The 27506-nt window shown below is 56.4% G+C and overlaps 2 protein-coding genes across 5 annotated transcripts; both read left to right on the forward strand.

Moving 5' to 3' along the window:
* The first annotated feature begins 2402 nt into the window (after positions 1 to 2402).
* On the forward strand, positions 2403 to 7578 carry Lbhd2 (LBH domain containing 2). The gene is made up of 4 exons (XM_046453117.1): positions 2403 to 2484; positions 4192 to 4277; positions 5909 to 6068; positions 7245 to 7578. Exons 2-4 carry the CDS (start codon positions 4209 to 4211, stop codon positions 7340 to 7342), a joined length of 327 nt encoding a protein of 108 aa, XP_046309073.1. The 5' UTR covers positions 2403 to 2484; positions 4192 to 4208; the 3' UTR covers positions 7343 to 7578.
* Positions 7579 to 9223: 1645 nt separating this feature from the next.
* On the forward strand, positions 9224 to 25940 carry Exoc3l4 (exocyst complex component 3 like 4). Of its 4 annotated transcripts, none has more exons than XM_058582221.1 (12): positions 9224 to 9403; positions 16822 to 17237; positions 18122 to 18776; positions 19761 to 19872; positions 20024 to 20098; positions 20714 to 20814; positions 21015 to 21095; positions 22514 to 22628; positions 23087 to 23206; positions 23284 to 23436; positions 24075 to 24196; positions 25410 to 25940. In XM_058582221.1, the coding sequence occupies exons 1-12, from the start codon at positions 9264 to 9266 to the stop codon at positions 25615 to 25617; spliced, it is 2298 nt and encodes a 765-aa protein (XP_058438204.1). In that variant the 5' UTR covers positions 9224 to 9263; the 3' UTR covers positions 25618 to 25940. The 4 variants fall into 4 exon arrangements, with proteins under 4 accessions (XP_058438204.1, XP_046309070.2, XP_046309071.1 ...); XM_046453114.2 differs by having other exon boundaries at positions 9226 to 9403; positions 20024 to 20146; XM_046453115.2 differs by lacking the exon at positions 9224 to 9403 and adding an exon at positions 11580 to 11730 and having other exon boundaries at positions 20024 to 20146.
* The last annotated feature ends 1566 nt before the right edge of the window (positions 25941 to 27506 follow it).

Raw genomic sequence — 27506 nt, forward strand, 5'->3', positions numbered from 1 at the left:
TTCTCTCTGACCTGTTCGCTCTTTCTGGACATCAGGCCATGAATTTGAATTGGGCATTATTCATCTCAGTGATCCCAGAATCCAGTACTGGTACTGAGTAACAAATGTTTACTATTTATTATTTTTTTAATTATTCTTTTTAGTTGTTGATGGACTTTTATTTTATTTATTTATATGTGGTGCTGAGAATCAAAGCTAGTGCCTCATGCAACATATAAATGAAGCACTATTATGGTTTGGTTAGTGTCCCCTCAAAACTCTTGTTAATACAGGAATATGCAGAGGTCAAATGATTGGATAGTGAAAGCTATAACCTAATTATTCCACCCTAGTTTGAATGAACTGATTGGGTGGTAACTGTAGGCAGGTGGGGTGTGGCTGGAGGAGGTGGGTCACTGGTGTGTGCCCTGGAAGAGTTGTTCTTTCTGGAATCCCTTCCTACCATGAGCTGAGCAGTTTTCCTCTACTGGGTCCTTTCCCAATGGTGTGCTGTCTCACCTTGAGCCCAGAGCATTCAAGACAGCCACCTATAAACTGAGACCTCTGAAACCAAGAGTCCCAAATAAATTTTTCCCCTACTAAGTTGTTCCTCTCAGGTGTTTTGGTCATGGTGATGAAAAGCTAACTAAAAAAGCACCAAATAAATAAATGAATGATTGCCACTTAGATGATACTGGGTTGTGTATCATCGTCCTTGGAGGTGTAAATGGAAGATGGATGACGGATATGTAATGAATGGATAGACTCTGACTAGGCAGATGATAATTAGATGCTTAAAGGATAGATGGTTTTTAAAATAGTAAATGGTTACATCTTAGAAAATGGATGCATGAAAGGTGAATGGTGGGTGGTTAGATAGTGGAGAGATGTTGAATGGATGAAAGGTAGTGAATGGTATATGGTAAATGAATGGTTTAATGGACAGATAGACAGATAGCAAATGGTTAGTGAATGGATGACCAACAATGATGAATACTGAATGGATAGTGAATAATAGATGGGGGACCATACATGGATGGATGGTGAATGGATTATATGGTGGATGGATGATGGTCAAGGAATGCTCACTGCTGTTTCTTGACTGTAACCAACACCTACAACAATGCCTGTCACATAGATGACACTCAGTACTTTTTTTTTAGGATGGGTGCATATAAAATTGATGGTAGATGATACTTGGAAGGTTTTTTTAACTCACCAATTTTTAAATTTTTTTGTTGTTGATGGACTTTTATTTATTTATATGTGTTGCTAAAAATTGAACCCAGTGCCTCACATATGCTAGGCAAGTGCTCTATCACTGAGCTACAACCCTAGCCCTTGGATGGATTTTGAATGAACAGTGAATTGTAGTTTTATAATGGATGGATGGAGGATATCTAGTGACAGACATTGAATAGGTATATATGAGTTGGATGGCAATAAGAGATGGTGCAGGGTGTGTCAGTGGTGGATGGATGGATGGTGGATTGTATAGTTCATAGAAATATTAATAGATGGCAGATGCTAAATGATTGATGACTGCATTATTGATGGATGAATTGTGGCTGATTGGATGAAAGCCAATGGATGACTCGGGATATATGAATAATAACTAGAGAGTAGATTGATGATTGACAGATAAATGGTAGATGGACTCACAACATGTGGATGGACAATTGTTAAACATTTGATGGAAAGCTGCTACACAGTGGGTGATGACTGGATAAACAGTGGATGAAGCTTGGTAAATGAATGTTGTTGGATTGATGAGTATTTTCCTGGTGTATTGGTACTTGGCAAATCGTGGGTGTGGGTGTTGTGTGGATGAATGCATAGTGGATGGATTCTGGTTGGACAGCATGTAGTGACAGAGATTGATGGTTAATGGATATTGGTTGTTGGATGACAGCTGGTGGTAGATAGTGGAAGGATATTGGATCCTGGATGATGACTGAATGGTGGATGGTGAATGAATGGATGGTAGTTGGAGGGTGGAAGGCAGATGGTGGACAGTGGGTAGGAAGGATGATGGGTTATTTATTGATAGTGAATGATAGTAGATAATTGATAGTTGCTTTGCTCCAGGGTTGCTTTGCTCCTTTTGGAGGAAACGAGACGGAATTAAGGTGAGAGGGGCTGTGGATTGATCTCCCCACTTTGGATTTTCAGTGTCCTTTTCACTTCTCTCTTCTGTTGTTCCAAAGGAAGGGAGTCCTCTTCCTATTTCTGGCGCCACCTAATTCTGCACCCAAGTGGCTAGGGTCAGGTTCTCAGGGAAGGGATTGGGGAGAATGAGGCCGAGGTTAGAAGGGGCAGGAAAGGAGCCCTGAGGGGTGGCCACGCCCCACCAGCAGAAGGCGGGAGTGTGAACGAGAGGCCAGGAAAGCTGGCGCGTGTGGGCGGAGAGTGCGGGGGAGGGCGGGACGCGGGGAGGAGAGCCCCAGGCCGGCGAGCGCAGCGCCTGGCGAGCGGAGGTCCGGGCGGGAGCACCCAGCGCAGGCGGTGAGTGTGCGTGAGGCGCAGGGGCGCCCCCTCCCCACCTTTTCTGGACGTGCGCCCAAGTGAGCCCTGGCGGCCGGCGCGGGTGGGTGGGAGAGGAGAAGGGGGTTGAGCAGGAGCTGGCGTGGAAAGGTAGGCTTGGGTCTCTGGATCATCCTTGGAGATGGGACACTGGGATCTGGGCAAGAGCAGAACCGCTGGCGGTTGTGCAGGTGGGTACCTGGCCCTCTACACTTGGGAGCCCCTGGAGATGTGGACCGGTGCTCGCAGTGCCGCCTGCCCACGTTGGTACTGGACCCCAGCAGGAGAGGAGCAGCTCTTGGGCACCGACCCACTCTGACTTGTTCACTGTGACAGCTCTATCGTCTCTCGGTTCTCATTCCTCGCTGGTGCCCTCTCTGTCTCTCTCCAGCTCCTTCTCCTTGCCTTGGTCTCTGTGGCCAGTAGTTTCCCTGCCTTGCCCTTCTCTGGGCTCTGTCCTGGCTTCTGTGGACTCTATTAGAGATTTCCAGGCCCTGGGATGAAATCCTGGAAGAGGCTCAGTGGAGGGCCAGACCTGGGACCATGGGTCATGGAGGCATGCCATGGGCTCTGGGACTGGGGAGCCTCTCCAGTAGACATGGACTGGCTGCTCATTGCTTGGGGATGTCCCCCAACAGTGTGTGCCCCTCTCCTTCCTGGGCATCTGTGGGACCTGAGCTGACCTGAACTGCGTGTTTGGTGAAGGAAACCTCACTTCCCAGAATAGCAGCCCCTGCCCTTGCTGGGTGCCCACAGCGCCTCATTCTCAGCCAGCAGGATGTCACAGGCATTCTATTCTGCTGGTCACTGCTCTCCCTGGGTCCAGTCTTCTTCCAGCTCTTATGCCCCTTGCCTGTGGCCCCCTGCTGCCATCCAGGATCAGGCCTCTAACTGCCAAAACCCACCCCCATTTCTGCCACTGGCCTGGACATATCCCCTAGAGCCCACCTGGCCACACTGCAGGTGAAGAGGCAGTTGGTCTTCTCTTTCCAGAGCCCTTGGAGCTCACTTGCCCTATGCCCCACCTGGGTGGGCATGGCCACGTGTAGGCAGGATATCATTTCCCCTCTGATGGTGGGAGCTAAGGGCCTAACTGGATATGTGAAGTGTAAGAAGAAACTGGGGGGAGCTAGGGAATGTGGCTCAAGTGGTTCACCTAGCATTCGTGAGGCACTGGGTTCGATTCTCAGCACCACATAAAAATAAAATAAAGATATTGTGTCCATCTAAAACTAAAATAATAATAATAATAATAGACATGAGGCCCAGCCTTTGCTACTCCAGGTCCCTGGCTCAGAAAACCACTTGGTTCCCCAGGTCCTCTGTGCCCTCCCCTGGCTGTTCTCTACTTCAGAACACAGGTCTCTCCTCCCAGCTGACCTGGTTGTCTCCTACTCATCCCTCAGGCCAGCAGACCTTCTTCCAGGGGACCTTCCTGGGCCTTGAGGCTAGTTCAGTCTCTTCCCTTCCTACTTGTGCCTCTCTGCAGCCTTAGGCACTGTGTGGCAGCTGTCCAGTGCCCCCCTGGGTGGGGGCTCAGCAGGGAGAAGCATGATAAAGATCCTATAGGAGTCACTGTGCCAGGCAGGGTAGGGTGGGTGGGAGGAGGGCAGTCTAAAGGCTTTTGGGAGGAGGGGGTATCCAGCTTCAGCCACAGTGGACACCTCATTCCTGCCCCTCTTTGTGCAGCCTGTCAAGGCAGCAGCATGAGCACCTCCCAGCCCACCTTGTCAGAGCTAAGCCCTGTTGAGGGAACCGGCGGCCCAGAAGGGAAGGTAAGTGGTTGAGGTGTGGGGTGAGGGGACAGAAGATAGCTAGCCTCAAGCACTGGCTCATGACTTGGGGCAGGCCTCTCTTCACTGCTGGCCTCAGTTTACCCATCAGGTGGGGGAGGTCGTTGCTTTTTTTTATCGAAGTCTGGTGCAGAAAGCAATTGAAGGTGAGCCATCCTGACTTACTTAGCACCCCTATGGATTTGGGGACACCAGGACTTGTTCCCCAAGATTAAGAGCATACTCTATTCACTGTTGGGTGATGCAATACCAGGGGCCTGCCTTCAACTTGTTTTCTGGGAGTGGACCATAGAGGCAGCAAAGACCTGACTGAGGTCTCTGCACAGAGGAAGCAGCCTGGGTGCTTTGGGTTCCAGTGCTGGGCCGGGAGCCATGGAGCCAGCAGAGAGCAGCCCAGAGTTGCACAGTGCCATCCTGGAATCTGGGGCCACCGCACAGCTGCCCTGCAAACTCTGCCAGTCTGGGCCCTCTTCAACAGAGTGAGGACACTGAGCAGAGTAGTCCCCTGGCTGGGGGTGGGGCAGGAAGGAAAATGGCATGTGGGGTGGGAGACAGGATGGGAAAGGAGCCCTGAACTGATAGTGCAAGAGGTGGGGGGGGGGGCTTCTCTGCTGTCCTTTGATGTCTATCTGCTCTTTCGTTCCACAGAAGGTCCAACCTGGTGATGCCTGTTCTCAAAACTCAGGGTCACCTGAAGTACTTGGTTAAGAGAGGGTCCTAAAAAAAAATCAAGTCATTCCTCTCTGTTGTTGGAATGAAATTGACCAAATTATGCTAAATATAACATAGTGGGAAAAATAATAGAGGGTCCAATGTGCATTGAAGTCCACTGCCAGGTGATTCTGCAGTTGTTCAAGGACTGTTTAGCAAAGTTCCACCTGCTGTGTTCCTGCCCTTCCTTAGGGCACATGTACCACTGTGGGACAGAGGACCTGCACCAAGGAGCTGTCCTCTTAGATGGAAAAGATGGGAGGTGGGGAGCTCCAGAAAGAGGGAAACCGCCTAAGCCAGGGCAAGAAGTGGGACAGCACAGGCAGGTCCAGGCCACTGGGGTGCTGAGAGATGGAGGTGTGTGAGGTAGTACCGTGGCCTCCACCTTGCAAGGTCTTGAATGGGAGGCGGAGAAGCTGAGGGCACCCAAAGGGCTGGTGTGGGCACTGAACAATGAGCTGAGAGCCAGAGCTCAGGTTGTCATGGCAACATCCTCCCAGCTCCTCTGAATGGAAGGAGGAGGCCAATGTCCCAGCAGGGAAGACCCCAGGAAGGGGTTGTGCAGGCTTCCAGATACAGGAACAGCTGGGGGTACATATCACTCCTGGAGTAACCCTGGCCTCTCCAGCCTCAGGCTCCTGTCTGTGAAATAAGCTTCTGAGAATGAGTCATGTATGTTCTATGGTGGCTCAGGGAGAGCTGTGACCCCAGCAGCCAAGTGCCCCCCTCCCTGGTAGTGGGATGGGGGGGCATACCCATCTTGGGGATACCCATGTGTGTGCATGCACACTCATGCTCACGCCTGCCTGGAACTCCTAATGGGGCAGAGGGCAGGGGAGGAGTGAGGGGGCAGGGAGCCCAGGGCTTGGTATTGCCCTGACCCCTGTCAACTTTCTCTGCAGGCAGTGGGGAGTGCCCGGGAGAAGGGCCCTCGGCTGGGCCCGCGGCTGCCCTCAATCGTGGTGGAGCCCAGTGAGGCAGGTGCTGTGGAAAGTGGGGAGCTGCGCTGGCCCCCAGAGGGCATCCAGAGGGGTGCCCTTCCGAGCCAGGTTGTTGCTGCTGGTGAGTGAGGCTACCTGTGGGGGTGCTGAGAGGAAAAGATGGCCACTGTCTCCCAAGTCCAAAGCAGGGCCTCATTCCTGCCCATTCTTGAAAGAGGTGCTGGATCCCTTGAGCTTGCTTACATCCACCTGACCTACCTCCAGCCTGTGTCCATCCAGGTTCCTAGGTGCCACCTAGCCTTGTCTCCTCCTTATCGCCCTCCTCTCTCCCACCTGCAATTAAGGTCCCCTCACCCACCCCTGTGACCCCAGGCCTGGCACCTGGAAGGTACACAGTCAGCATTTGGTGAGTGAATGACTGCACATTCTCACCCCTCCCCACCAACCCTCCCTCTCTTTTTATTCCCTCCCTCATTGATTCAAGACCTTTGGAACACTGCACATTGCCCACTGGAGTCTAGAGGAGTCAGGGTAAATACAAGTGCACAGTTGGGGACATGGGCAGCCCAATGGCCAGTTCCTGTCCTGGCAGCAGATGCCCTGTGCAAAGGCTGGAGCTTCTGGAGGACCCTGGGGCAGGAGGATCACCAGGCCCAGGCCCAGGGCAAAGGATGGCAGCAGGCTGGGCAGTGGAGGGTCTCTGGGGATGGCTCTGAAGCTACTGGGGTTGGGGAGGGGACACGAAGACTGAGCTGTGTCCTCAGAAGTTTTGTGCCTGAAACCCCCTAGGGTCTAGCCCCTAGTGAGAAAATGAACCCAGCCCCAGCCAGGGATGCTGGGCCTCCCGCCTGCCCTCTGTCTATCTGCAGACCTTAGCCCCTGGGCAGGAGTCCTTGTGGTCAGCAACCCTGTAGCTTAGGCCCAGAAGGCATCCATGCCTATAATCTCCCCTGCTCAAAGCTTCTCACCCTTTGTCAGTTTCTGCCCAGGACCCAGGACAGCATCAGGGACTGTCTCTTGGGTAACCACTGGGATTAAGGTCCTGGAAAGGTCCCAGGTGTGCCCTGGACTACCCTTCACTGCCACCCCTTTTCTCTGATACATAGGGGAGGGGAGGAGTGCTCCTGCTCTTAGAGCAAGTTTTCCTCCCTCCCTAACTAGCATATCCCTCCTTCTCATCCCTGGGGAAGAAGTGGATTGCCCTGGCCCAGGTGCCTGCCAAAGGCTGGCCTTAGACCTGTGGGATCCACCCAGGCTGGAGCCCTCCACCAACATGGAGGCCCTTCTATTTTTGCAGCCCCCTCCCCAAGTCTACAAGGAGCATCAGGGAAGGCGGCGGATGATGTTGGCAGTGAGTGTGCCAGCTCCATGGACCAGGCACCTCTGGCCCAGTGACAGAGAAAGACATGGAGGGGCTCTGCTCTCTGACTGCTGAAAGGGCCTCAGTCCCAGGGTGGCTGGGCTACTGCACAGAGAGGGCTTGTCCTGCCCAGACACCCAGTTGGCAGAGCTTCCTGTCTCACCAGGTCTGGCCAGGACCTCAGCCCCTGCCTTTTCCCTCCAAGGCCCGGTCTGGACCACATCCTCCTTGTTCTGTGGTTTGGATCAGAAATAAAGGCACTTCCTGGTCACCAGTGGGCACACTTGGTGGAGATTCAAGGGACTGAGGACAATTTTGGTTCTACTCGTGGCCTTCCAGACTGTCCTTAGAACCCAGGCTGACCAAGCCAGAGTGCCAGGTGGGTGGCCACTTCGAGGTTTGGCACTTGGGTGGGGATGGAGAGTGACTGACTGGGTGGGGTGGGAACACTGCAGGATGGGGCTGTCAGGTGCTGTAGTGTTTACCCTTCTGCTGCCCCTGCCTAGGGACCCCCTCCCTACTGTGCCTCAGCCTAGGCTACTTAAGGAAGGACCAGCCTCTTCTACATGGCCTTCCTCTTCTACACTCCTCCTTGGGCCTTAATGGCATGATTCCTGAACCTGTCACCCCCCCCCCCTTAATCTGGGTGCAATAGGGCACAGGATCAAGTGTCCTATACCAAGTTGGATCTTATTAACTCCTTGAAAAGTCCCATTTTACAAATGAGGAAACTAAGATGCAAAGTGAGATGCTCAATGCCAGTTTTGGGTCTTTGAAGGGACCTTTTAGGCTAGGAAGCCACCGAGCTGGTAACAGAGCCCACACAGGAGGTTACATGGGCAGGCACCTTTTCCTGCTCCATGTGAGTGTCTCTTCCCTCCAGCAGGTCCATGACAAGGTCTCTGGGCACTGTGCCATCGCTGGGGTGGGCAGGGGGGCTGCTGCCTGGTCAGGGCAGGCTGGTATGGCAGAAAGCTGCCCTGCCCAGGGCCAAGTCCCCTGTCCCCCCCACCGTAGGCTGTCCTCCCAGGCTCACAGCCTGGCCTCCTGCCCTTGGCGGGCCTGAGCCAGACCTGAGGAAGTTCAGGGCCAGGCAGAGGGGAGCCTCCTTGAATGTTAGCTCCACGAAGTCCACAGGCGCCAGTGGGTGGGTCAGTGCCGTTTCCAGCTGCAGGGTAGGTGGACACCCAGAGCCCTCTGTTCTCTCCTAGTCCCAGTGCTGACTTCCAGGACCAAGGCGCACTTCCTCCACAGGCCTTCCTTCTAAAAACAGCCCACCCCCAAAAGGGGAGAGGTGTGCGGGGCGGGGTTGGGGAGAGGAGGCAGCGTTCTCCCGTGAGCCTGCTCTGATATTAAATGCTCTGATATTAAACACGTGGGGCCAATATGGGCCCAGGATGTCCCCATGTGCCCTTCTCATGTCCTTCAGGATCCTCCCTGTCCCCCGCCCTCCCCGTGGGGTCAGGAGCCCGGGACAGAGACGGGGGAGCGGGAAAGGGGGCAGACATTTCGCGGGAAGTATTGCGACACCCGGGCTGTGGGGTGAGGGAGCCCGGCAGGCAGGGCGCCGGCCGGGCGACGGTGCCGTTTACTAAGCTTGAACCCGCACCGCTCGGCTCGGGGGCAGGGACTGTTGCAGCCGTGTAAACACGACCTGGCCACGTCCCCACAGCGGTCAGACAGCGGGGCTCCGACGGAACGCCAGGTCGACCGAGAGGCCACCACGACGTCACTCTGCCGCTCACCGTCTACCAGGGCACTCCGAGGCCCCAGACTGACCACTGCCCTCACGCGGAGCGCAGCGGACGCGGGCGGGGCGGAGCCAGAGGCTGCCCCGCCCTCCGCCCCGCCCCTCCCGTGGACCCGTCCCCAGCGCGAGGCCACGCAGTATCATTCTGCGGCTCCCCCTGGCGGTCACCAGGGCCACTGCACGGTGCGTTCTGAGGTGGGCGCCCAATGCTCTGCAATGTTCGCAGGACGGATGGAGACTCAGAGCGGGCACTACCCCTGCCATGCCCTGCAGCCGGTGGAGGAGTGGAAGATAAAACCAGGGGCTCCTGTCCTCAGATCGGGCTCCACCCTGGACCCAGAACAGTGTAGGTGGTTTGACGCCTCTGGCATCTGAATTCTGCTGTCACTGCCTGACTCCAAAAGAACCCTAGGACTGGCAGGCAGCTGGTGGGGAGGGTCCTTCTCCCCACCCTCCCCTACCTAGGAGCCAGGTCCTCAACTGAAGTGAGTCCCTTTGGTCCCCCCAATAACTCCACTTTATGGAGTAGTAAACCGAGGCTCAGGAAGTGCCCCTGCCGGAGAGGCAGGGAACTGGGATTGTGTTCTGTGCATGGCCCAGCCATGTTTCTCCCTCTCAATTGCTCCCTGCTCTGCCTTCTGACCCCTGCCAGGCCAGTCCTGTGCCCCAGCCTCCCCTGAGACAAGGCAGGGACTTTTCTACAGGGATTTTACTGGGAAAGTTAGGGGGAAACAACATGGAAACAGAATAAAAGAACAACTGTAAGTTGGAAAGTGGACCCAGGCCTGGGGTGTCACTGGGAGCTTGAGAGCAGGCCCCAGGCCCTGGAGCTGTTCAGGCCCCTAGGACTTGAGTGAAGATGACCCATAACTGGAGGTCCAGGGGCCCTGATATAACCTGGCTGCACTCATCTTGGGCCCCTACCCCCACCCCTCTCTTTTGGTACAGGGGATTGAACCCAGGGGCATTAACCACTGATTCACATCCCCAGCTCTTTTTTATATTTTATTTAGAAACAGGGTCTCTCTGAGTTGTTCAGGGCCTCAATAAGTTACTTAGGCTGGCTTTGAACTTGAGATCCTCCTGCCTCAGCCTCCCGAGTTGCTGAGATTACAGGTGTGAGTCACTGCCCCCGGCTCTTGCCCTGAGTCTTGAGTTGTTCTAATTCCCTCTCATCTCTCATTTCCTCTAACTGTTGGGGACCAGAGGGCAAGCCAGGCAGAGCCGGGAGCACAGGACCACAAGCCTGCTGTGTTCCTTGGAGGCTGGAACTGCGACTCTTCCCACTCCACAGAGGGGACCCAGGGCTCAGGAGCTAGATTAGCAAGAGGCCTATCTGGAGGAGTGCTGGTGTCTTTGGATCTGAAACGGCCTGTCTGCAGATGCCTGGGCAGCATCCTGGGTACCTTCCAGTTTGCTATGGACTGAATATTGTCCCCCCCAATTTCATATGTTGAAATCTTAACCCCAGAACATCAGAAGGTGACCTTATTTGGAGATGGGCTCTTTAAGAAAGTAAATAATTAAAATGAGGTCATTAGATTGGGCCCTCATCCAATAGAAAAAGGAAATTGACACAGACATGCACAGAGTGAAAACCAGGTAAAGGTGCTGGGAGAAGGCGGTCACCTACAGACCTTCGAGGAGACAAACCAGCCCTGCTGCATCTTAGCCTTATCCCTGGTCTGCAGAGCTGTGAGAGAAAAACTGTTTAAGCCCCCCAGTCTGTGGTGCTTTGCATGGTGACCCTGGGACACTAACACACTCAGCATCCTGCCTGGGGCAGCTAGCTGGTTCCAGTCCAGGGTGGGACAGGCCAGAATCTGTCCTCCTTGGATTTTCCCTGACTTTCTTTCTTAGGACGCTTGCTTGGAATCCCCCTGGGAAGGGGTGGGGGCTTCCTTCTCCAGGAGGGCTCTGTGACCCTCCCCACAAAATGCCTTCGATCTGACTTGATGCGGAGGAGTGGGGCCCTTGTCCCTTGGCATCAGGCTCAGCCACACCTCTGCAGTTGTACTGCTCCCCGCCCAGACACTGCCCCTCCTCGCTCCTCAGGAATGGAGGGGACAACTACTCCATGGGTGTCCCTGTGAGTGCACTTTTTTCTCTCATCCTGGGCTGGGGATAGAACCCAGGGACTCCCTAGGGCAAAAGTTTCTGCTCTGGCTTTCTGCCACAGCAGGGTGCAAGGGGCCTTGGGATGAATTTGATGGATAGGCCTGGTGCTGGAGCCCCTTCCCTCAAGGTAGGTGTCCCCGAGTCAATGCCTGTGCCCCTGGCCTCTGGCCACAGGAGGGGTTGGTAGAAGTCCCTGCTAGCATTCGCCCCCACTGCCTCAGTCCGGGTCCCAAGAATGGTCCTCTCTCCCTTCCCTCCAGAGGCTCCTGGCCCTCTGCCTCTGTCTCAGCTTGCCAGGGGGATCAAAGGTTGGAGTGATTGCCTCTGGAAAAGGGCGGGGCTCTTTTGAAAGTGAAAGTATGGGGTCTGGGTTGAGGATGGGGTGGGGGTGGGGCCCAGTGGGCCTGGGCGGTGCTGACCGCTCAGCTGGGAAGTCCCAGCTGTTGGTCACTCGGGCTGTTTTGGATGTCCCAGGCCTGGACCTGTCTCTCAGGGTCTCACTCGGTCGGCTCTTCCAGGGCACCGGCTGCCTGGGCTCAGTGTCTGCTCCCTCAGGTATGTCCTGGTTAGGTGGGGCAGAAGGGCGGACGGGAGCTGCAGATAGCTGGCAGGGACTCAAGGGACTGAAACCACTGCAGCTCTGCTAGTGGCCTTCCAGCCCAGGGTGGCTGGGCCACAGTGCCGCTCAGCCACAGGGACTCATCCGCCCTCATACCCCGGCAGTCAACACACAAGCAGAAAGCACAGAGACATGAAGGTGTTCATGAAGATGCAGACAGACACAGGTGGACCCTGGAGAAAGCCCCCTGGAGCCCCCTGAGGCACACACCTACTGAACAGTCACACACAGGAGACAGGCCCACGTGCAGACATGCCAAGCTCACATACACTAAGTGTGGACATATCCCCAGACTCACACCATACCTTAGATCCACTTATTCATTTTCCCTGGGCACCTGCCCTGTACTGGCCCTGGCTGGGGGCTGGGTCGGCTCCATTCCCTGCTCCGCAGGCTCCTGGTCACAGGCAGAGACATCCCAGACTATGTACCTGCCCCTTAGTCATGGAGATGGTGTGGCCAGGGCTGGGACTGGACCCACAACAGGAGGTGCTGACTGTGTCCTGGGGCTCCTCAGAGGAGGAACCTCTTCTGCTAAGCCTGAAGGAGCAGGTAGCTGGAGAAAGTGTGGCAGAGGTCACAAGTCTGTGCAAAGGTGTGGAGGAGTGGTGAGTGCTTCTGGGGTCAGAGTGGTGACAGGGTGGGGCAGAGCACGAGGGGCAGTTAGGAAGGGCCTCCGATGCAAGCTAAGGAGGAGGTTGTTCTTCAGGGTGATGGCAGCCTGGGAGCGTTCTGGTTTTTGGCTACTGTGAAGGGGGCCTTTTTGTCCCCACCCCCAGCCCAGTACTGGAGATTAAACCCTGGCATTCTGCCACTGAGCTAGACCCCCAGCCCTTTTTATTTTATTTATTTATTTATTTTTTAATTTTGAGACAGAGTTAAACCAAGTTGCCCAGGGCGGCCTCGAACTTGTGATCCTTCCTCAAGTCACTGGAAAAACAGACTTCTTTTTTTTTTTTTTTTGGATGAACACAACACCTTCCTTCCTTCCTTCCTTCCTTTCTTTCTTTAATTTAGTTCTGAGAATTGAACCCAGTGCCTCACATGTGTGAGAAAAGTGCTCTACCACTAAGCTATAACCCCAGCCTGGAAAAAAAGATTTTTAAGTGCTTTTTTTTTTTCTTTTTGATACTGGGGATTGAACTCAAGGGTGCTCTACCACTGAGCTACATTCCTGGTCCTTTATATTTTTTATTTTGAGTCAGGGTCTCACCAAGTTGTTTAGGGTCTCATTAAACTACTGAGGCTGGCCTCCATCTTGCAAACCCTTTTGCTTCAGCCTCCTTGAGTCCCTGGGATTATAGATGTATGCCACTGTGCCTGGCTTTAAGTGACTTTTTTTGGGAGTACTAAGGATTGTACCTAGGGGCATTTTACCACTGAGCCACATCCCTAGCCCTTTTTATTTTTTATTTTGAGACAGGGTCTTGCTAAATTGCTGAGGGCCTGGCTAGATTACTGAGGCTGGCTTTGAATTTGTGATCCTCTAGCCTCAGCCTCCTGAGTCCCTCGGATTATAGGTGTGTGCTACTGCACTTGGCTCAAATGACTTTCTTAATGTGTGTTTTTCTAATAGGCTTTGCTGGGTGTAGGAGAGCTACTGATTGTATTTCCAAAATCAATCCATGAAACTTACCCACCAAACTCTTCTGTTAGCTCTCATTATTTTCAGACTCAGATTTTCTAAGCCGATAATCACACCACCAGTGAATGACAGTTTTATCTGTTTCTCCCTAATATTTATAGTTATTATTTATTTTTTCTTGCCTTTTTGCCTGAATTAGTTCTTCTAGGCAAACAATTTAGAATAGTAACGAGAACAGACATCCTTGTTCTTTCCCATGTTCTCAGACTTCCATCTTGCAAGGAAAGCTTTCTAGGCAGGTTGGGGTTTCAGCAAGGCCTCCCTTCTGCTCCAGGAACCCAAGGAGTTCAGTACGGAGAGAGGTTAGGAGGCTGTGATCAGGTGGAGGTGGATGGCAGGCGGGAATTGGGGGGGCACTTCTGGCCCAGGTCACAGTGGCCATTTCTGAGCTTTAAAAGATGTGATGGCCCTTCCCAGGGTGGGTGGGGAAAAGAGGGCGCAGTGAGCACTGAGGGTTGACTGAGGACCAAGCTGCTGTAGAGGGAAGGTCTAGGAAAAGGAGGTAGAAGAGAGGCTGGGGTTAGGGAGGGAGGGAAAGCACAGACTTGAATTCTCAGTTACAACCCGGTGACCAGGGTGGGAGTTCCCATGATTGTGTCTTCTGTGTGACTTTAGTCCCCTGCCACTGGCCCTGCAACAGATGTGGCAGCCTGACCTAGAGAGTGTGTGGTTCAGGGCCTAGGGCTCAGGCTGGCCTGGGTCTGAAGGACCTTAGAGCTCAGCCAGTGCGGATCCGTCAGGGAGCTAGGGCACAGAAGTTGGGCTTCCCTGGATGCTCAGCGCAGTATGGACAGGGAAACAGAAGGAGAGTCAGAGAGAGGGCCCCATGGCCATGTTGGGCAGGCTCAGGGGAGAGGCCCAGCTAGAGTGGGGGTGGGGGCCCACAGGTCAGCCCAGAGGGCACCAGGGTGGCACCTGGCCAGACCAGCCTAGGGTTGAGGGGGCACCCCTTACACTGAATGGTTCACTCTTTTTCTAGACTGTGCTCTGGGGTGGTAGGGAAGGGGAGATGGACAGAGAGTGCAGGTCAGGAAGGAGGGCCACGTCACTGCAGGGACAATCCTGAGTGCCCACTGGACAGTCAGATGGTGAGGGCACATCACACAGCACCGTTGGAGGAGTCTTGGAGGTGGGGGTACCCTCAGCTCCTGAAACTCAGGTCAGAATTGGGGGACAGAGGAAGGGAGGTTAGGGGGACGAGCCTGAGGGACAGCCTGGAGGCTGACATTCAGGGAGACAGAAGGGAGGCCTATAAGACTGGATGGGTTGGAGCCAGAGAAGGTTCAGTCCAGAAAAATCTCAGGGTTGGCTTGAGGGCACTAGGGAGCCATGGAATGGCTTAAAGCGAGGAATGATCCCTTTGGACCAGGAAGGTCAAGAATTTTGGGGGAAGCTGCTGGGAGCAGCTGGTGCTGGTCCCTGGTGCTGTGGTTGCAGGCTGAGGGGCCCTCTGGGGCCCTTGCTGGCTCTGGTTTGGGACAGGAGTGCTTGAGCAGGCTGAGGGAGCCCCAAGCCTTTGCCTGTTGACCTCCCTTGAGATCCACCTGCTCAGCTGTCCCACCTTACCCTAAAATCCATCCCTGGGCTCCCTGGGAGAGAACTGCTAAGTCTGACCTCTCTCAGGACATCCGTGTCCTCCATAGGGTCCTCTGCCAAACAGAGAGCTCCATGGGCAGAACCCTGAGGTCCTGGTGCTGCGGGATGAGGACAGCAGAGCCTTGGCTCCCTGTTTCCAGGCAGCCCTGGCTCTCCCACCCCTGAGCCGGTGGCTTGAGGCAAGAGCCAGCTGTGGGCCTCAGGCTCCTCTCTTGTGACGGGAGGCAAATGAATCCAGCAGCCTTGTTGTCTTGGGGACCTGATCTGTGTCAGGCATTGGGCTGTGTCAGTTTGAGCTGTAACTGGCTCTTTTGTGCTTTTGCTCTGTGGGCACCAGCCCCCCAAGGCAAGTACTGAGGGGACCCAGGAAGAGGAGAGGGGAGGTTGGTTAGATCCTTGACATGTGTGGATTAAGTCTGAGTGGGGCAGGGTCCCTGAACCCTGGCTCCAGAGGAGGATGGTGACCTGTGACCGGGGTGGGGCCGATAAGGTCCCCATCAATCACTTGTGTCTGTTTCCCTCAACTGGGCCTTCTTCCAGCTGCCCAGTGGCCTCTGGATCCTGGAGGAAGGTAGGTGTCAGCTGGCCCTGAACAGAAACCTTGCTGGAGGGCATAGGGGTGGGTGAGGGTCAGGGCGAACTGAGGCCCAAGGAGGGGCAGTTCTAGCCTGGTGCCACCCAGAGGTCTTGTGCTGGCTCCAGCCGGGGCTTTGCTTGGTGCCTGGGGTGATGGGTAGCCCTTGGGAGGAGCTGTGGGCTCTGCCTCTGTTGGGCTGTAACTTCAGTACATCCATCCAGCCCTTCTTTTGGCCTTAGTTTCTCCAAGGATAAAGTGATACCTTACTAGCCCAAACCCTCCCCCACCCTGCCCCGTTGCACAACAGGGCAGGTGGAAGGTCCCAGCCTGTGGCCTGCCGGCTGGAGAGCTAGCTCCCTCTACTCTCCCACCCCCAACTTAGCCCAAAGCCAGAAAAGCAAACATCCTGGCTAAGTTCAGGCTGAAAGGGGATGTGGTAGAGCCTTGCAGAGGGTGGTATGTGTGCCCCATACCATTGGGACCCCCACCTCACTCTCTGTGGTGGAGATGGGGGAGGGGAGTGGGCCGTACAGTGGGTGGGAAACAACATGGAAACCCTCTCCACCCCCTGTTAAATATAAACCCAAGGCCCCTCCTACCACCCTTCCCTAAAGGCTGTGTGGTCTCGATAAGCAGCAGGGTGGCTTAAGCCAGTGCCCTCAAGCCCCACAGCACCTCCCTCCAGCTCAGAAGAAAAAGGACTCCCGTGGGGGTCCCTACCTCATCTTTAAGCAGAAGCAGTCTGGATTTTCAGGTGGAAAGGGTTAGGCAGTAAAGGGGCTGGTGGAGGGAGGGAGAGGGGGATTTGGGGGTCTCAGAACTTACAGTACCAAAGTCCTGGATGTGGTTGCTGGGCCCTGCCCTTCTGTGGGCAGTGGAACAGACTAGGCCCCAGAATCTGCATGTCCCCCCCCCCAATTCTGGTGGGAAGGGCTGGTCTGGAAGGCTGAATTGCTGTTGGGCATGGGGGTAGGCATTTTGTGCAGTGGTGGCAGGGAAAGCTTCCTAGTGGCCTGCTAGATAGTCTGGCAGTAGCCCAGGTAGTTGCCTGCTGACTCTTCCTTTTGGACAGACTGAAGGTTGCTGCTTCCAGGAAGGTTGACAGGGGCCCTGGGTCTGGTCAAGTCCCATGGGGCTCCCAAGGGTTCTGTATCTGTTCCCTGAGGCTGGGAACCCTGTGGGCCTCCTGAATCTCCTTCTCATCCCCAGTTCTCCTGCTACCAAGATGCTATCACCACGGACAGTGACCCCTGGGCCAGAACTGCAGAGCCCCAAGGAGCCTGAGCTGAAAACCCAGACCCCAGCTCAGGGTACTGGGCAGATCAGCAGTGGAAAGGAGCCAAACGCCCACCATGAGGATACCACAAGGCCAGGCCTGGACACCCTGAAGCGGGCCTTCTCCTGGGCAAGCCAGAAGGCCTCTCAGGCCTCCAAGGAGGACCAAGGCCGGCTCAGGCGAAGCTCCCGTTCCCTGTTCCGGTCTTTCCGGCGTACTCCAGATGAAGGTCTAGCTGCTGGCCACTCCCAGGGGGCTGCTATGGCAGAGGAGCCCTGTGTGTTCACAGATGGTGTCAGCCAGCATGCATCCACCCGGGTGGGGCCTGGGGACCTGGAACCTGAGGCAGGTGAGGGCCTCACTGACAACACTGAGCAAGAGAGGAAACTGAGCCAGAGGAGGCAGCTGCTGAGCCAGGGCTTCCAACAGCCTCTCATTGAGGCCCAGCTCCCTCAAACCCTGCCTTCTGCACAACCTCACTTCGGGTTCTTAACAGTGTCTTAGGTGAAGCCCCCACTAGGCAAATGAGAAAAGTGAGGCTCACTTTAAGTGGCTTCCTTCCAGCCACACAGCTGGAGAAGCAGAGAAATGAGATTTGAACCAGGATTTGCATGACTACAGAAGCCTCTGCACAGATGTTCACAGCCTGGTTCCTGGTCAAACCAGGGCCATTCGCAAGGCACCCGCCCTCTCTGATTAGGGAGTCACAGAGGGTGTGGAGGAGGCTCTGGGACTGCCCAGAGGAGGACAAATTGGACCCTGAAGGAAGGATACAGGTAGAAGAGGGCTCCTGGGCGTGGGGCTGGCAGGGAGCGACGCAGCCAGAAACATTGACTCTAGATGCTGGGGCAGAAGCCTGGGCATCACAGGACACATGCGGCCAGAGATCTAACCTATTACACTTGCCATCTGGGCTGCACATGAGGCCACTAGGGTGGGGTGGGGTGGGAGCAAGGAGGAAGGTATGAACTGCAAGTGGGGAGAGCAGAGACTGGTCCAAATTGCTCTTTCCAGGCAGGCTTGGGTCTCTGGTCCTATTTCTACCAATGTGATTATGAGCAAGGGCTCCTGGCAGGTGAGGCTGCCTGTGAAGGTTTTCAGCTAGGCCCAGGGCGTTCGAGGGAGGGACTGGGCTGCCCTGGGCAGGATTTGACAGGGACCTCCAGGTCTCAGTTCAGCCCAGGGTCCCGGGGTGATCCATCTCACTACCCCTCTTGTCATCTGCCCTTACAGAAGGCAAATCCGTGGCTGACCTCATCACTGAGCGGCAGCTGCTAGCTGCTTTCGAACAGCTCCGGTACCTGGAGACAAAGCTGGTAGCAGAGAAAGCCTCTCGCACCTTTGAGCAGGACCCCACCGCCTTTGCGCGGCGCGCCATGGACGTGTGCCTACATTACGATGGGCTGGCGGCGGAGATTGGCGCCATCGTGCGCGAGACATTGGGTCCCGAAGGCATAGACCAGGCCGCGCTTGTTGAAGTGGCCCGGCTGGTGCGCGCAGAAGAGGAGGCCCACCCGGAGCTCCCAGCCGACGGCGACTTCCTGCGCACACCCCGCCACTGGCGCCAGCACTGGGAGGACGCTGTGCGGCGCAGCGCGCAGGAGCGAGTGCAGCGGTCAGACGCCGGGCTGACTTCTGAGCCTGACAAGGGCGCTTCCGACCTAGCCCAGCTTCTGGCAGAGCTTGGTGGCTTGGTTCGACGCGATCTTCAGAAGGTGCGGCTGGTGGTGCAACCGGCTTACGCGGCCGCCGGCTTCCCAGCGTGGGAAACCTACCTCCGCGCCTTCCACAGCGCGGTGGCCCAGCGCCTGCAGGAGCTCGCGCAAGCCGCCCGCGGCTGTGAGCAGCTCTACCTTCTGCTGGACTGGGCAGCCAATGTCTATGGCAGGTGAGGCCAGAGCCACTGCGCCACAGGGCGAGAACGGACTCAACTGCCCAACGTGGAGGCCTTGGGAAACTTGCCCCGGGTTCCTTTCTTCTTCATTCCCTCCCTGGGAGAAAGCTGGTGAAAACCTCCCTGCCCCTCACAGGGACTTTGGCATTCTTTCCTTCCTGTTAGGTTGAGCTGTGACTCCCACCCCAGCCTTTCCTAGGGACCCACTCCTGAGCAGCTTCCTGAAGCTGGAAAGTCTCCGTGGAGAGATTCCCATGGGAGCAGGGAACCCAGTTAGAGGACTTATGCTAGTGCACAAGGTGCCTGTGTGTACCTTAGAGAAAGGCACTTCTCCAGGCAGGACACCCTGTGGTTTCACAGCGCTCAGTGTAGGCTGACCCCCACTTTCCCCATCAGATGGGAACCCAAGTGCAGGGTACAGCCTGTTGAGGGTTCCACCTCTAGCTCTGAGATGTGATGGGGGCGGATTACCTCTTAGAACCAGTGGTTCCCAGCATCAGAGGCAGGGATGCTTGGGGAAGAAGGCTGCCTGAAAATCCTGGGCTCCTTAAATTGCTGTATTGACCTCAGGCTGGTACCAGCCCCTCTCTGGTGTGAGTTGGATGGAGATGGGTCCCTGAGCTGTACTCTGTGTGTGTGTTGCTTAGAGCCGAGTCTTGGGTGTAGGCCAACCATGAGGGTAGAGGTCACCACTGAGGCAGCCTGGCAGAGGTCCATTTGGACATCTCTTTAAGCATTCAGAGCAGGCACAGCTGCTGGAATGCCAGGAAATCCAGTGGTCAGAAGCTTCCGGGGGAGGGAGGTAGTGGCATGCACCCCTAGAGGGCAGGGGTGGTGGATGGGGATGAAATGTGTGGACAGAAATCCAAGCTCAGGGCCTTGCACAATACCTTTAGACTGTGAGCCTATTGTAAGGGGGGACTCCCTGCAGCATTGGAGCCCAACCCAGGCCAGCACCCCCACTTGACGGTTTTCCAGCCCTGACTTCCTGGGCGCCCCGGACCTGGCACTGCTCACGGAACCGCTGCCCCCACTCCTAGCGCCTGACGTGTGGGCTCGACTGGAGAGCGACTACACCAGTTTCTTGGAGGTAATGCCAGTCAGGCATGGATCCAAGGGCAGGATCCTGGGGGAGGGTGGTCCCAGGAAGGCGCAAGAGGGGTTCTGGAGGCGGGTGGGGGGTGGGGGACAGAACCCCCTCCTGGAAGGGTCTCACCGTAGCCTCATCCTTCTCCCCAAAGACCAAGATCGCAAGCTGCTTCGAGGGCATCCTGCAGCTGGAGCAGAATCGCTGGGCAGCCGGGGAAGCCCCTGAGGTGCTTCAGGGCCTCTACCATGCATCCCTGTCCATTGATGTCCACATGGTGGGCCTGGGAGGAGACGCGGGGTGAGGGGAGGCGGGCAGTGGGGGGGGGGTCGGGGAGAGGGGCTTGTGTTCAGACCTTAGGCCCGAGGTGGGACCCCAGAGCTATCATATCCAGTGCTAACCATTCCTGCCTATTAAACGGGATCCTGAGGCCTCCGGTGGGGTGCGACCAGGGACCCCTGGGGCACATGGCTAGGCTGGGGTACAGCTCCTGATTGACTGGTGGACCACGTGTGGGGAGTTGACCTTCAGGTTGGGGCCTGCTTAAAGCTGGAGCCGTCCTGTAATCCCAGTGGCTCAAGAGCTGAAGCAGAAGGATTGCAAGTTCAAGGTCAGACTCAGCAATTTAACGAGGACATAAGCAACTTAGTGAGACCGTTTCAAAATAAAAAATAAAAAGGCCTGGGATGTGGCTCAGTGGTTAAGGACCCCTGGGTTTAACCTCCGGTACAAAAAAAAAAAAAAAAAGCTGGAACCGTGACTGTGAGGCAGAGCGGGGTGGGCCATAAGCATCCCTGCATCCGGGTTGGGGCCCGGACCGCGCTCAACTCAGCGTGGCTCGCAGCTGGTGGCGGAGCATGTGAAAGCGGCCGGCGCTATCTCTGCGGAGCTGGAAGCCACCACCCTGCGGATCTGCGCGCGGGCGCTGCGCCTGTTCCTGCCCAGGTGCGTGCGCGTCCTCGGCCAGAGTCGGGTGGATGGAATGGTGGGGCCAGGAGTGGGCGGCGTCCACCCTGTGGACTCAGGATGCAAGAGTCCAGTGGGAGGGAGAGACCTTCATCTCAGTTCTTTTAGTTTGGGCGGGGGCCCGAGGTCATAGAGCAGCCGGGAGTGATCCCCAAGGCGTCTGCGTACCCTGCCCCCAGGTTTGAAAAGTCTTTTCTGGAGTCGGAGGCGGTGAGCGAGCCGCACCTGGGCGCCTATATTAACGCCTGCGAGGAGCTGAGGTAGGTCTCTCTAGCTCTTCCGCAGGAGCACTGCCCAGCGTGGCCAGCAGGAGGCGCGCGAGCTCTGGAAACCCTCCGGGAGGCCGCGGCGGCCTCTGTGCCGGCGAGTGATGGAGAGAGGAGCTGGGACCCGGGCGGGCGTGGAGGGCGCTCCCGGAGTGTGAATTCCGGCAGGCTCTTAAGACCTCCAGGGACCGACGCTCTCCGCCCCGGCTCCTGCCATGCTGACCTCATTCAGCCCAGCCGAGCTGGGGCCCTGAGAGGGATGCGGGAGGGCTTAGCGCTGATCAGTGGCCAAGGAGGCCCACTGCCCTAGTCGCAGGGCTGTTTTTTCTCCCTTCGTCCCAGCCAGACTTCTTCCTTTGGGGGTGCACCCCCTCCTCAGAGAAGCCCTCCCTGACACTCGGCCCTGGGCTGTGCTGTCTGGGGTCTGGGCCCCCTCTGTTCCCAGCGGGGGGGGGGGGAAGCCCTCCCTGGGGGATGGGCAGACTGCTTCTGTGCCTCCAATTCCACTGTGCCTTGGTGTCCTCCCACTGCAGAAGGCAGACTCTGGGCCACCTGTGGGATCCCAGACTGTCGCTGGCTAGCTCTGCACCTCTTTCCTCATCTAGGGTGGGACCAGAGCATCTGCTCTCCAGAGCTGTGGGAACTCCTCTTCTTGTGGACACTTGAGATGTGCCAGTCATGTGTGTGCTCTACCCACCTAATGCCATTCTTCCAGAGGGTCTTGAACCCACCTACCAGTGGGGAAGTGGAGGCTCTGGAAATGACCCTTGTCCACTGTTGTAACCAGTGGGTGGTGGAGCCAGGACATGAACCAGGCCTACCTGAGTCCATGATGGTGATGAGACACTACTTCTCCAAGACAGAGTGTATCTGTCTGTCTGTCTCTGTCTGTTGCTGAGGATGGAACCCAGGGCCTCACACTACCAGGCTGCTCCTCAGCACAGAGACCCTGGGGGCTCATGGCCAGGGAGCATTCTCCACCCCTTGGTAGGCAGTGACAGAACTTCAGCCTGCCATGCTGTTCCTAGCCTGTGGGGACTGGGTGTAGCCTGACCCTCAGTTTCCTTCAGCAGGAAATGATGAAGTTCAGTGGAGGGTCTCTACCCAGCATGGTTGTGTTGCACTGTCCCATCACCAAGGGATAGGGGATTTTCTCTTCCTGCTTCCCAGCAGGTGTGATCTACTCCCTGGAGTCTGGGGCCCAAGTCCCAGAGCTGCCAGAGGGAAGCTGGTCTATCCCTTCTATGATTGGCTCCTAGGGCTTGCACTATGCAGCTCCAGGGACCATCCTTCACACTATAGTCTAAATGAATGGAGCTTGTACAGTGCCCAGCGTACAGGGGTGTGTGCTGGGTCTTGTTTCCCAGCCACTCCCCCATGGCCATCTCTTCACTTGTCTTGGACCTTCCCAGGACCAGTCTTCTGGCCAGGTTCCCAGGAACTCTAGAGGAGTTGGAGAAGCCGCTAGTGTCTGCTACCTGTAACTTCCAGAAGCACTTGCTCCAGGGCTTGCAGCATGATGTGCAGGTGAATGGGACAGCCCTTTCCTTCCTACATGCCATAGCCAGTAGGTGCCACCTATTCCATGGAGTCTGGGTCCATGTCCCAGCATTCATTTGAAACCCCAGGGGCAGTTTCAGGGCCCTGTGTTTTGGGGATGGGCAGGGCCCTGACGAGCTTCCAACTGAGCAGGGGTATTTGGGAAACTCGCCCCTTCTGTTGACCTCTAAGAGGCCAGGATAGTGGGTCCAAGGAATCAGGCCTGGACCCTTCACCCTGACCCTCAAGTTGTCCCCAGGCAAACCCTAAGCAGGATGGTCACTAAAATTCAAACCCTGCCACTGGAGCTTCTGCCTGGAGGAGGCATTCTGGGAAAGGCCCAGTGATACAATGGGTGGCTAGGAGATGGATGGCACAGGGAATCCAGCAGAAAAGGAGGTCAGGGATGGTGCATTGGGCTCACTCCCATACCTCTCTGTTCCCAGCCACTCTTCGGGGCCCTAAGCACCAAGAGCTGGCTGACACAGGACACACTGCATCCCATCATGGACAAGGTGGTGGCCTTTGCCCACCACCTCAAGCATGTAACCCCAACACTGGCAAAGGTACTTGGAGGGGGAGGGCCCTGCAGAGTGCCCAGGGGCTGGGTTTGTTGACCCTGACCCTGTCCATGCCTGCCCAGGAGACTCTGCAGGAGGTGCACCGTTACATTGTCCGGGAGTACCTGGCACAGGCATTGAGGCCCCGTGAGCGGTTTCGGGGCGTGGAGCGTGTGAATGGCTCCCAGAAGATGAACCTGGATGCCCAGGCAATCAGTGACACCTTCCAGGGCCTGGTAGGAGCAGCATTCAGCCACCAGGCCCTCCACTAGCGCCTCGTATTATTTCTATTCTGCACTAAAGAGAATCAGGTTGGGGTTGGGGGAAGGGGCCTAGCACTCAGCTGCCCTTGGGCAGCAAAAGTTCTCCTCTGCATGCTCTATCAGGAGGGAGGGTGGCTGGGTGAAGGGGACACTTTGCATACATGTGCAGTTACCTGGACTTTAAGGGAAGGAGCAAGGGTTGCAGCCCTATCTGATGGGCAAAGCCTCCTGGAGGCCCCTAGGCACTACAGACCCGGAGCCCTGGGAGCCCAGGCAGTCCCTGCTCCCCACGCACCCTTTATCTGGGTTGCTGATCCCTCCCTCACAATGGTTCCTGGCAGCACTTCCCGGTTGGGGCCTCAGTCTTCCCATCTGGGCAGAGACGGGAAAACAGGTGTGCTGGAGGTAGGCAGGAAGGCTAATACTGTGTTGCAGATGCGACTTCAGTGCCCAGCCCTGTGTCCCTTCCAGCTGTGGGAAGGGACATGAGGCAGTCACATGGGGGACTGCTGCCAGGCGGTTGCAGGGCTAGCGGTGCACTAAAGGAGAGGCTGCAGGCAGGGGCTCCTGGGAGCGGTGGCCGGCCCACACATATTTTCCTGTCTGCAAAGGGCTCTGAAGCCACATGGCTTAACCAAGCCATCCCTTGCGTGGCGGAGATCCTGGGTGAGAGTTACAAAGACGACATCCAACGGCACCTGGAGACACTCATCCAGAGCTACCCCGACATCAGGTTCGTAGCCCACCTGCGCCCCAACCAAGTTCGGAATGAGAGCCGGAACTCGAAGCTTGACATTTGCTCTCAAGAGTCTAGGTGGCAGGACTGGGGATATTGCTCAGTTAGTGGAGTGCCTGCCTTGCACGCTCAAAGCCCTGGGTTCAATCCCCAGAAACACACACACACACACACACACACACACGCCGGTCTAGGTGGCAGTGGGTGGGCTGGTAATCAGCGGAGGGTGGCACTTGAACCCAGCGTGGACCTGCGGACCTGCATGCGCATGTGTGTGAGGACCGCATCCAGGGAGGCGCCTCTGACCCCGGGCCCTGGAACCAAGGCGAGCCCTTCCGCGTATTCTCGACCCGAGTTCCGGTCAGTCTCAGGGCGCGATCAGTCTCAGGGGCGGGGGTCATGCCTCCGCCTCCCGCGATCCCCAGCCCGGAACAAGCCCCCTCTGAATGCCCCAGACTTCGATGGGCCAGAGGAGGAAGGCTTTGATGCAGGGGTGGGGGCGGGGAGCTGTGAGTCATCGGAGCCTATGGAAATCCCGGTTCAGCGCACTCGGTGGCTTTGGAGATTCCAGGATGGGGAGCTGCTGAAAGTCCCTGGCCCAGCCTCGTTCCTGGGTCATGGCTGCTGTTCCCGGTTGGAGTGACTGCCACATTACATCGATCCGGGGTTTCCCTCCAGTCCCTTCTCGCTGCATCCTCGTTACCTGCTGGGGGCGGTTCTGAGAGCCCCTCACTGTGATCTCGTGGGAGGGGGCAACTCTCGATGTCTTTGGGCGGGAGTCTTCTGCCTCCACGGCGCCTCGCTCCTTGCTGCTGGCAGCGTGAACACCTTTCCCAGACCCCGAGGCCTCCTGGCCTGAACCCTACCTCCCACACTGCATCCCATCGCCCCTCCCTCCCTCACCACCAGCACCGTTTCTTGGACTGGTCTCCCGACTCCCTCGCTTTGCGCAGGGCCTTTCCTTGTGGGCATGACCCCTCCCCGGCGCGCGCGCCTGTTCCTGGCCCCTCCAGGCCCAGGTACGGTGCTCCTGCCCCCAGTCCCATGCTTCCACTTCCCTCTGGAGCCCCCTCCTCCTGTCCTGGGTCAGTCCTGGCCTCTCTGATGAGCTTCAGGAATGCTGAGTGATTCATGCTTCCTCCCCAGCCCAGGGGTTCCGTCAATTCCCAGTCGTTGGAGTGTCAAGGGGTGCAACTCTGTGTTTCTGCAGGCAAAACCACATACTGGCCATTCTGGCACTGCGCAGACTGCGCCGCCGTCGGAACCAGAGCCTCCTGCAGCATGCCCAGGACCTGCTGAGGGCTGCAGCTGAGGCTGTGGGCTCAGGAACCGCTCAGGACCGCGTGCTCTTCGCGGAGATAGAGTTGTCTACTTTCAGGATCCAGCTGATTACTTGCATCCAGGGCTCCCTGGCCTGAGGGGGTCGTCAGGGCGTGGCACTCAGCTCTAGGCTAGGATTCCAGGTGGTCATTAGGTCATTAGGCCCTGCCTCCAACTCTGAGGCCCAGAGTCATGGAATCTTTGTCCTCAGCCATGCTTGGCTGCTCAGCAGGGAGGCAAAGAGGAAGATATTTCAGACGTTTGTGGGGGAGAATATTGGAGTGGCAGAAGATCTCTTTACTGCAGCTGACCAGGGAGAGCTGCTCTGGTAACTATCCAGCAGCACCACCACCCCAGTCTGAAAGTGCATAATGGAGTATTTATTCTAAAAATAAATGTGAATTAAAATGGTGCCTCTCTACTGAGGGGGCAGGGCCAAGCTGGTTGGGAGTGGGAGACCTAGACCCATGCACTCAGGGCCATGCTGGAAGGCTCCTTTTGGTGGGTGACCCTTTGCTACCTATCGTATCAACAGAGAGACTGAGGCAGGCCCAGAACTGGGAAGGCGCCTGCCTGTGCTACAGGAAAAACGGGCCTCGACTATGGGACTCTGGCTCCATTTGTCTCGCTGAGTTGGCCTTGCCCTGTGGGGATGGGCACTGTTCTGCCTCATCCTAGGCAGGCCTAGGCTCCTGGGGGACAGGAACAGGCCAAGGCTTGTGGCTTGAAATATTTGGGTTACATGTGGCAGGGACTTTCCAGTAAAGAAAGTTGTCAGGTTACTCTAGGGGGAGTGCTGCCCCTTGAGTGTGTGTCTGGGGGCGTGATCTGCAGGTGTTAGCAGCGGAAGAGCTTCCAGGAGAAGCTGCAGTGTGCCCTTGTGCGTGCCCCTTCTCTCTGGAATTTGCCTGCACTCTGAGAGCCAGGCTGCCAGAGAACCTGCTGGCATTAGCAGCTGAGGCTTTCCGGGAAGGCTGAGAGCTAAGAGGAAGCTGAGACCAGCTACCTTAGATGCCCCTCCTCACAGCTCAGAGCCAGAACCTGACCTAGACCCTGGCTGGAGTTGGGCCAAGTTACTGAGGGTGGGCCAACGTCCCAACAATGAATTTTTATCTCCTGAGGGCTTAGGTACAAGGTGAGTGGGGGATGCATCTCTCCCAGCTCCCCCTGGCCCCTCCCTGCTCTCTGGACAGCCAGGGGGCAGTGCCCAGGCAGATTCGCACTGGGACACAGAGCCAGGTCTGAGTCAGCTGGGGACCTGGGGCAAGTGGGCTGAGTGCCTTCAGCTTTTGGCCACCTCTGGGAGCAGTTGCCAGAAGCAGTCCCTGCTCCCCCATGGATGCACCAGGGCTTGAAGCCAGAGGCAGAGCAGGCAGGGTAAGGGACTATCCAGACCTCCCTGGGTCTGGGATCAGGGAGGGGTGGGGTGGGATCGGGCAGGGCAGGAATGAGGAAGTAAGGTAATGTTGGGGTTCCCAGGCTTCAGGTCTGGGTGGGGGCAGGGACTGTGAGTGCTCACGATGTCAGGCAGTACCTGAGCTGGTAGAGAATCAGGCTGGCAGTGGGGCAAGTGGTCTTGGGTCTGCATAACCCAGGGTTCAGAATGTGAGAAGGGCAACTGCCCTAATGGAGAGCTCTAAGGGAAGAATACTGGCCAGTTTTTTCCCCTGCCTGACCCCGCGTGTACCCCCAGCAGCCACCAGTGTCCTGCTGAGAGAGTGGCCGATAGGGTTCAGAGGAGGGTAATAGGCAATCTGGCCCAGTGCAGTGGCACACTCCTATAATCCCAGCGACTGGAGAGGCTAAGGCGGGAGGATTGGAAGTTCAAGGTCTGCCTGAGCAACTTAATGAAACCCCCGTCTCAAGATAAAATGAAAAGTGCTGGGGGTATAGCTCAGTGGTTGGGCACTCCTGGGTTCAATCCCCAGTGTGGATGTGGGGGTGGGAGAGGAAGCCTTATCTGACCAGGTTCTCCCCAAAGAGGTCC

The sequence above is a fragment of the Marmota monax genome, unplaced genomic scaffold, assembly GCF_021218885.2.
Source record: "Marmota monax isolate L192 unplaced genomic scaffold, Marmota_monax_Labrador192_F-V1.1 WCK01_AAM20220418_F8-fsc00190, whole genome shotgun sequence".
In the NCBI taxonomy this organism is placed as follows: Eukaryota; Metazoa; Chordata; class Mammalia; order Rodentia; family Sciuridae; genus Marmota; species Marmota monax.

What these genes read in the sequence shown, in the direction of transcription:
- Exoc3l4 (XM_046453114.2), top strand. Translation starts at nt 9,264, where the DNA reads ATGCTCTGCAATGTTCGCAGGACGGATGGAGACTCAGAGCGGGCACTA. An exon ending in CACCCTGGACCCAGAACAGT is followed by an intron (nt 9,404 to 16,821) that starts GTAGGTGGTTTG and finishes TCTCATCCCCAG; the next exon opens with TTCTCCTGCTACCAAGATGC. An exon ending in GTGACACCTTCCAGGGCCTG is followed by an intron (nt 23,437 to 24,074) that starts GTAGGAGCAGCA and finishes CTGTCTGCAAAG; the next exon opens with GGCTCTGAAGCCACATGGCT.
- Lbhd2 (XM_046453117.1), top strand. Translation starts at nt 4,209, where the DNA reads ATGAGCACCTCCCAGCCCACCTTGTCAGAGCTAAGCCCTGTTGAGGGA. An exon ending in CCGGCGGCCCAGAAGGGAAG is followed by an intron (nt 4,278 to 5,908) that starts GTAAGTGGTTGA and finishes CTTTCTCTGCAG; the next exon opens with GCAGTGGGGAGTGCCCGGGA. An exon ending in GAGCCAGGTTGTTGCTGCTG is followed by an intron (nt 6,069 to 7,244) that starts GTGAGTGAGGCT and finishes CTATTTTTGCAG; the next exon opens with CCCCCTCCCCAAGTCTACAA.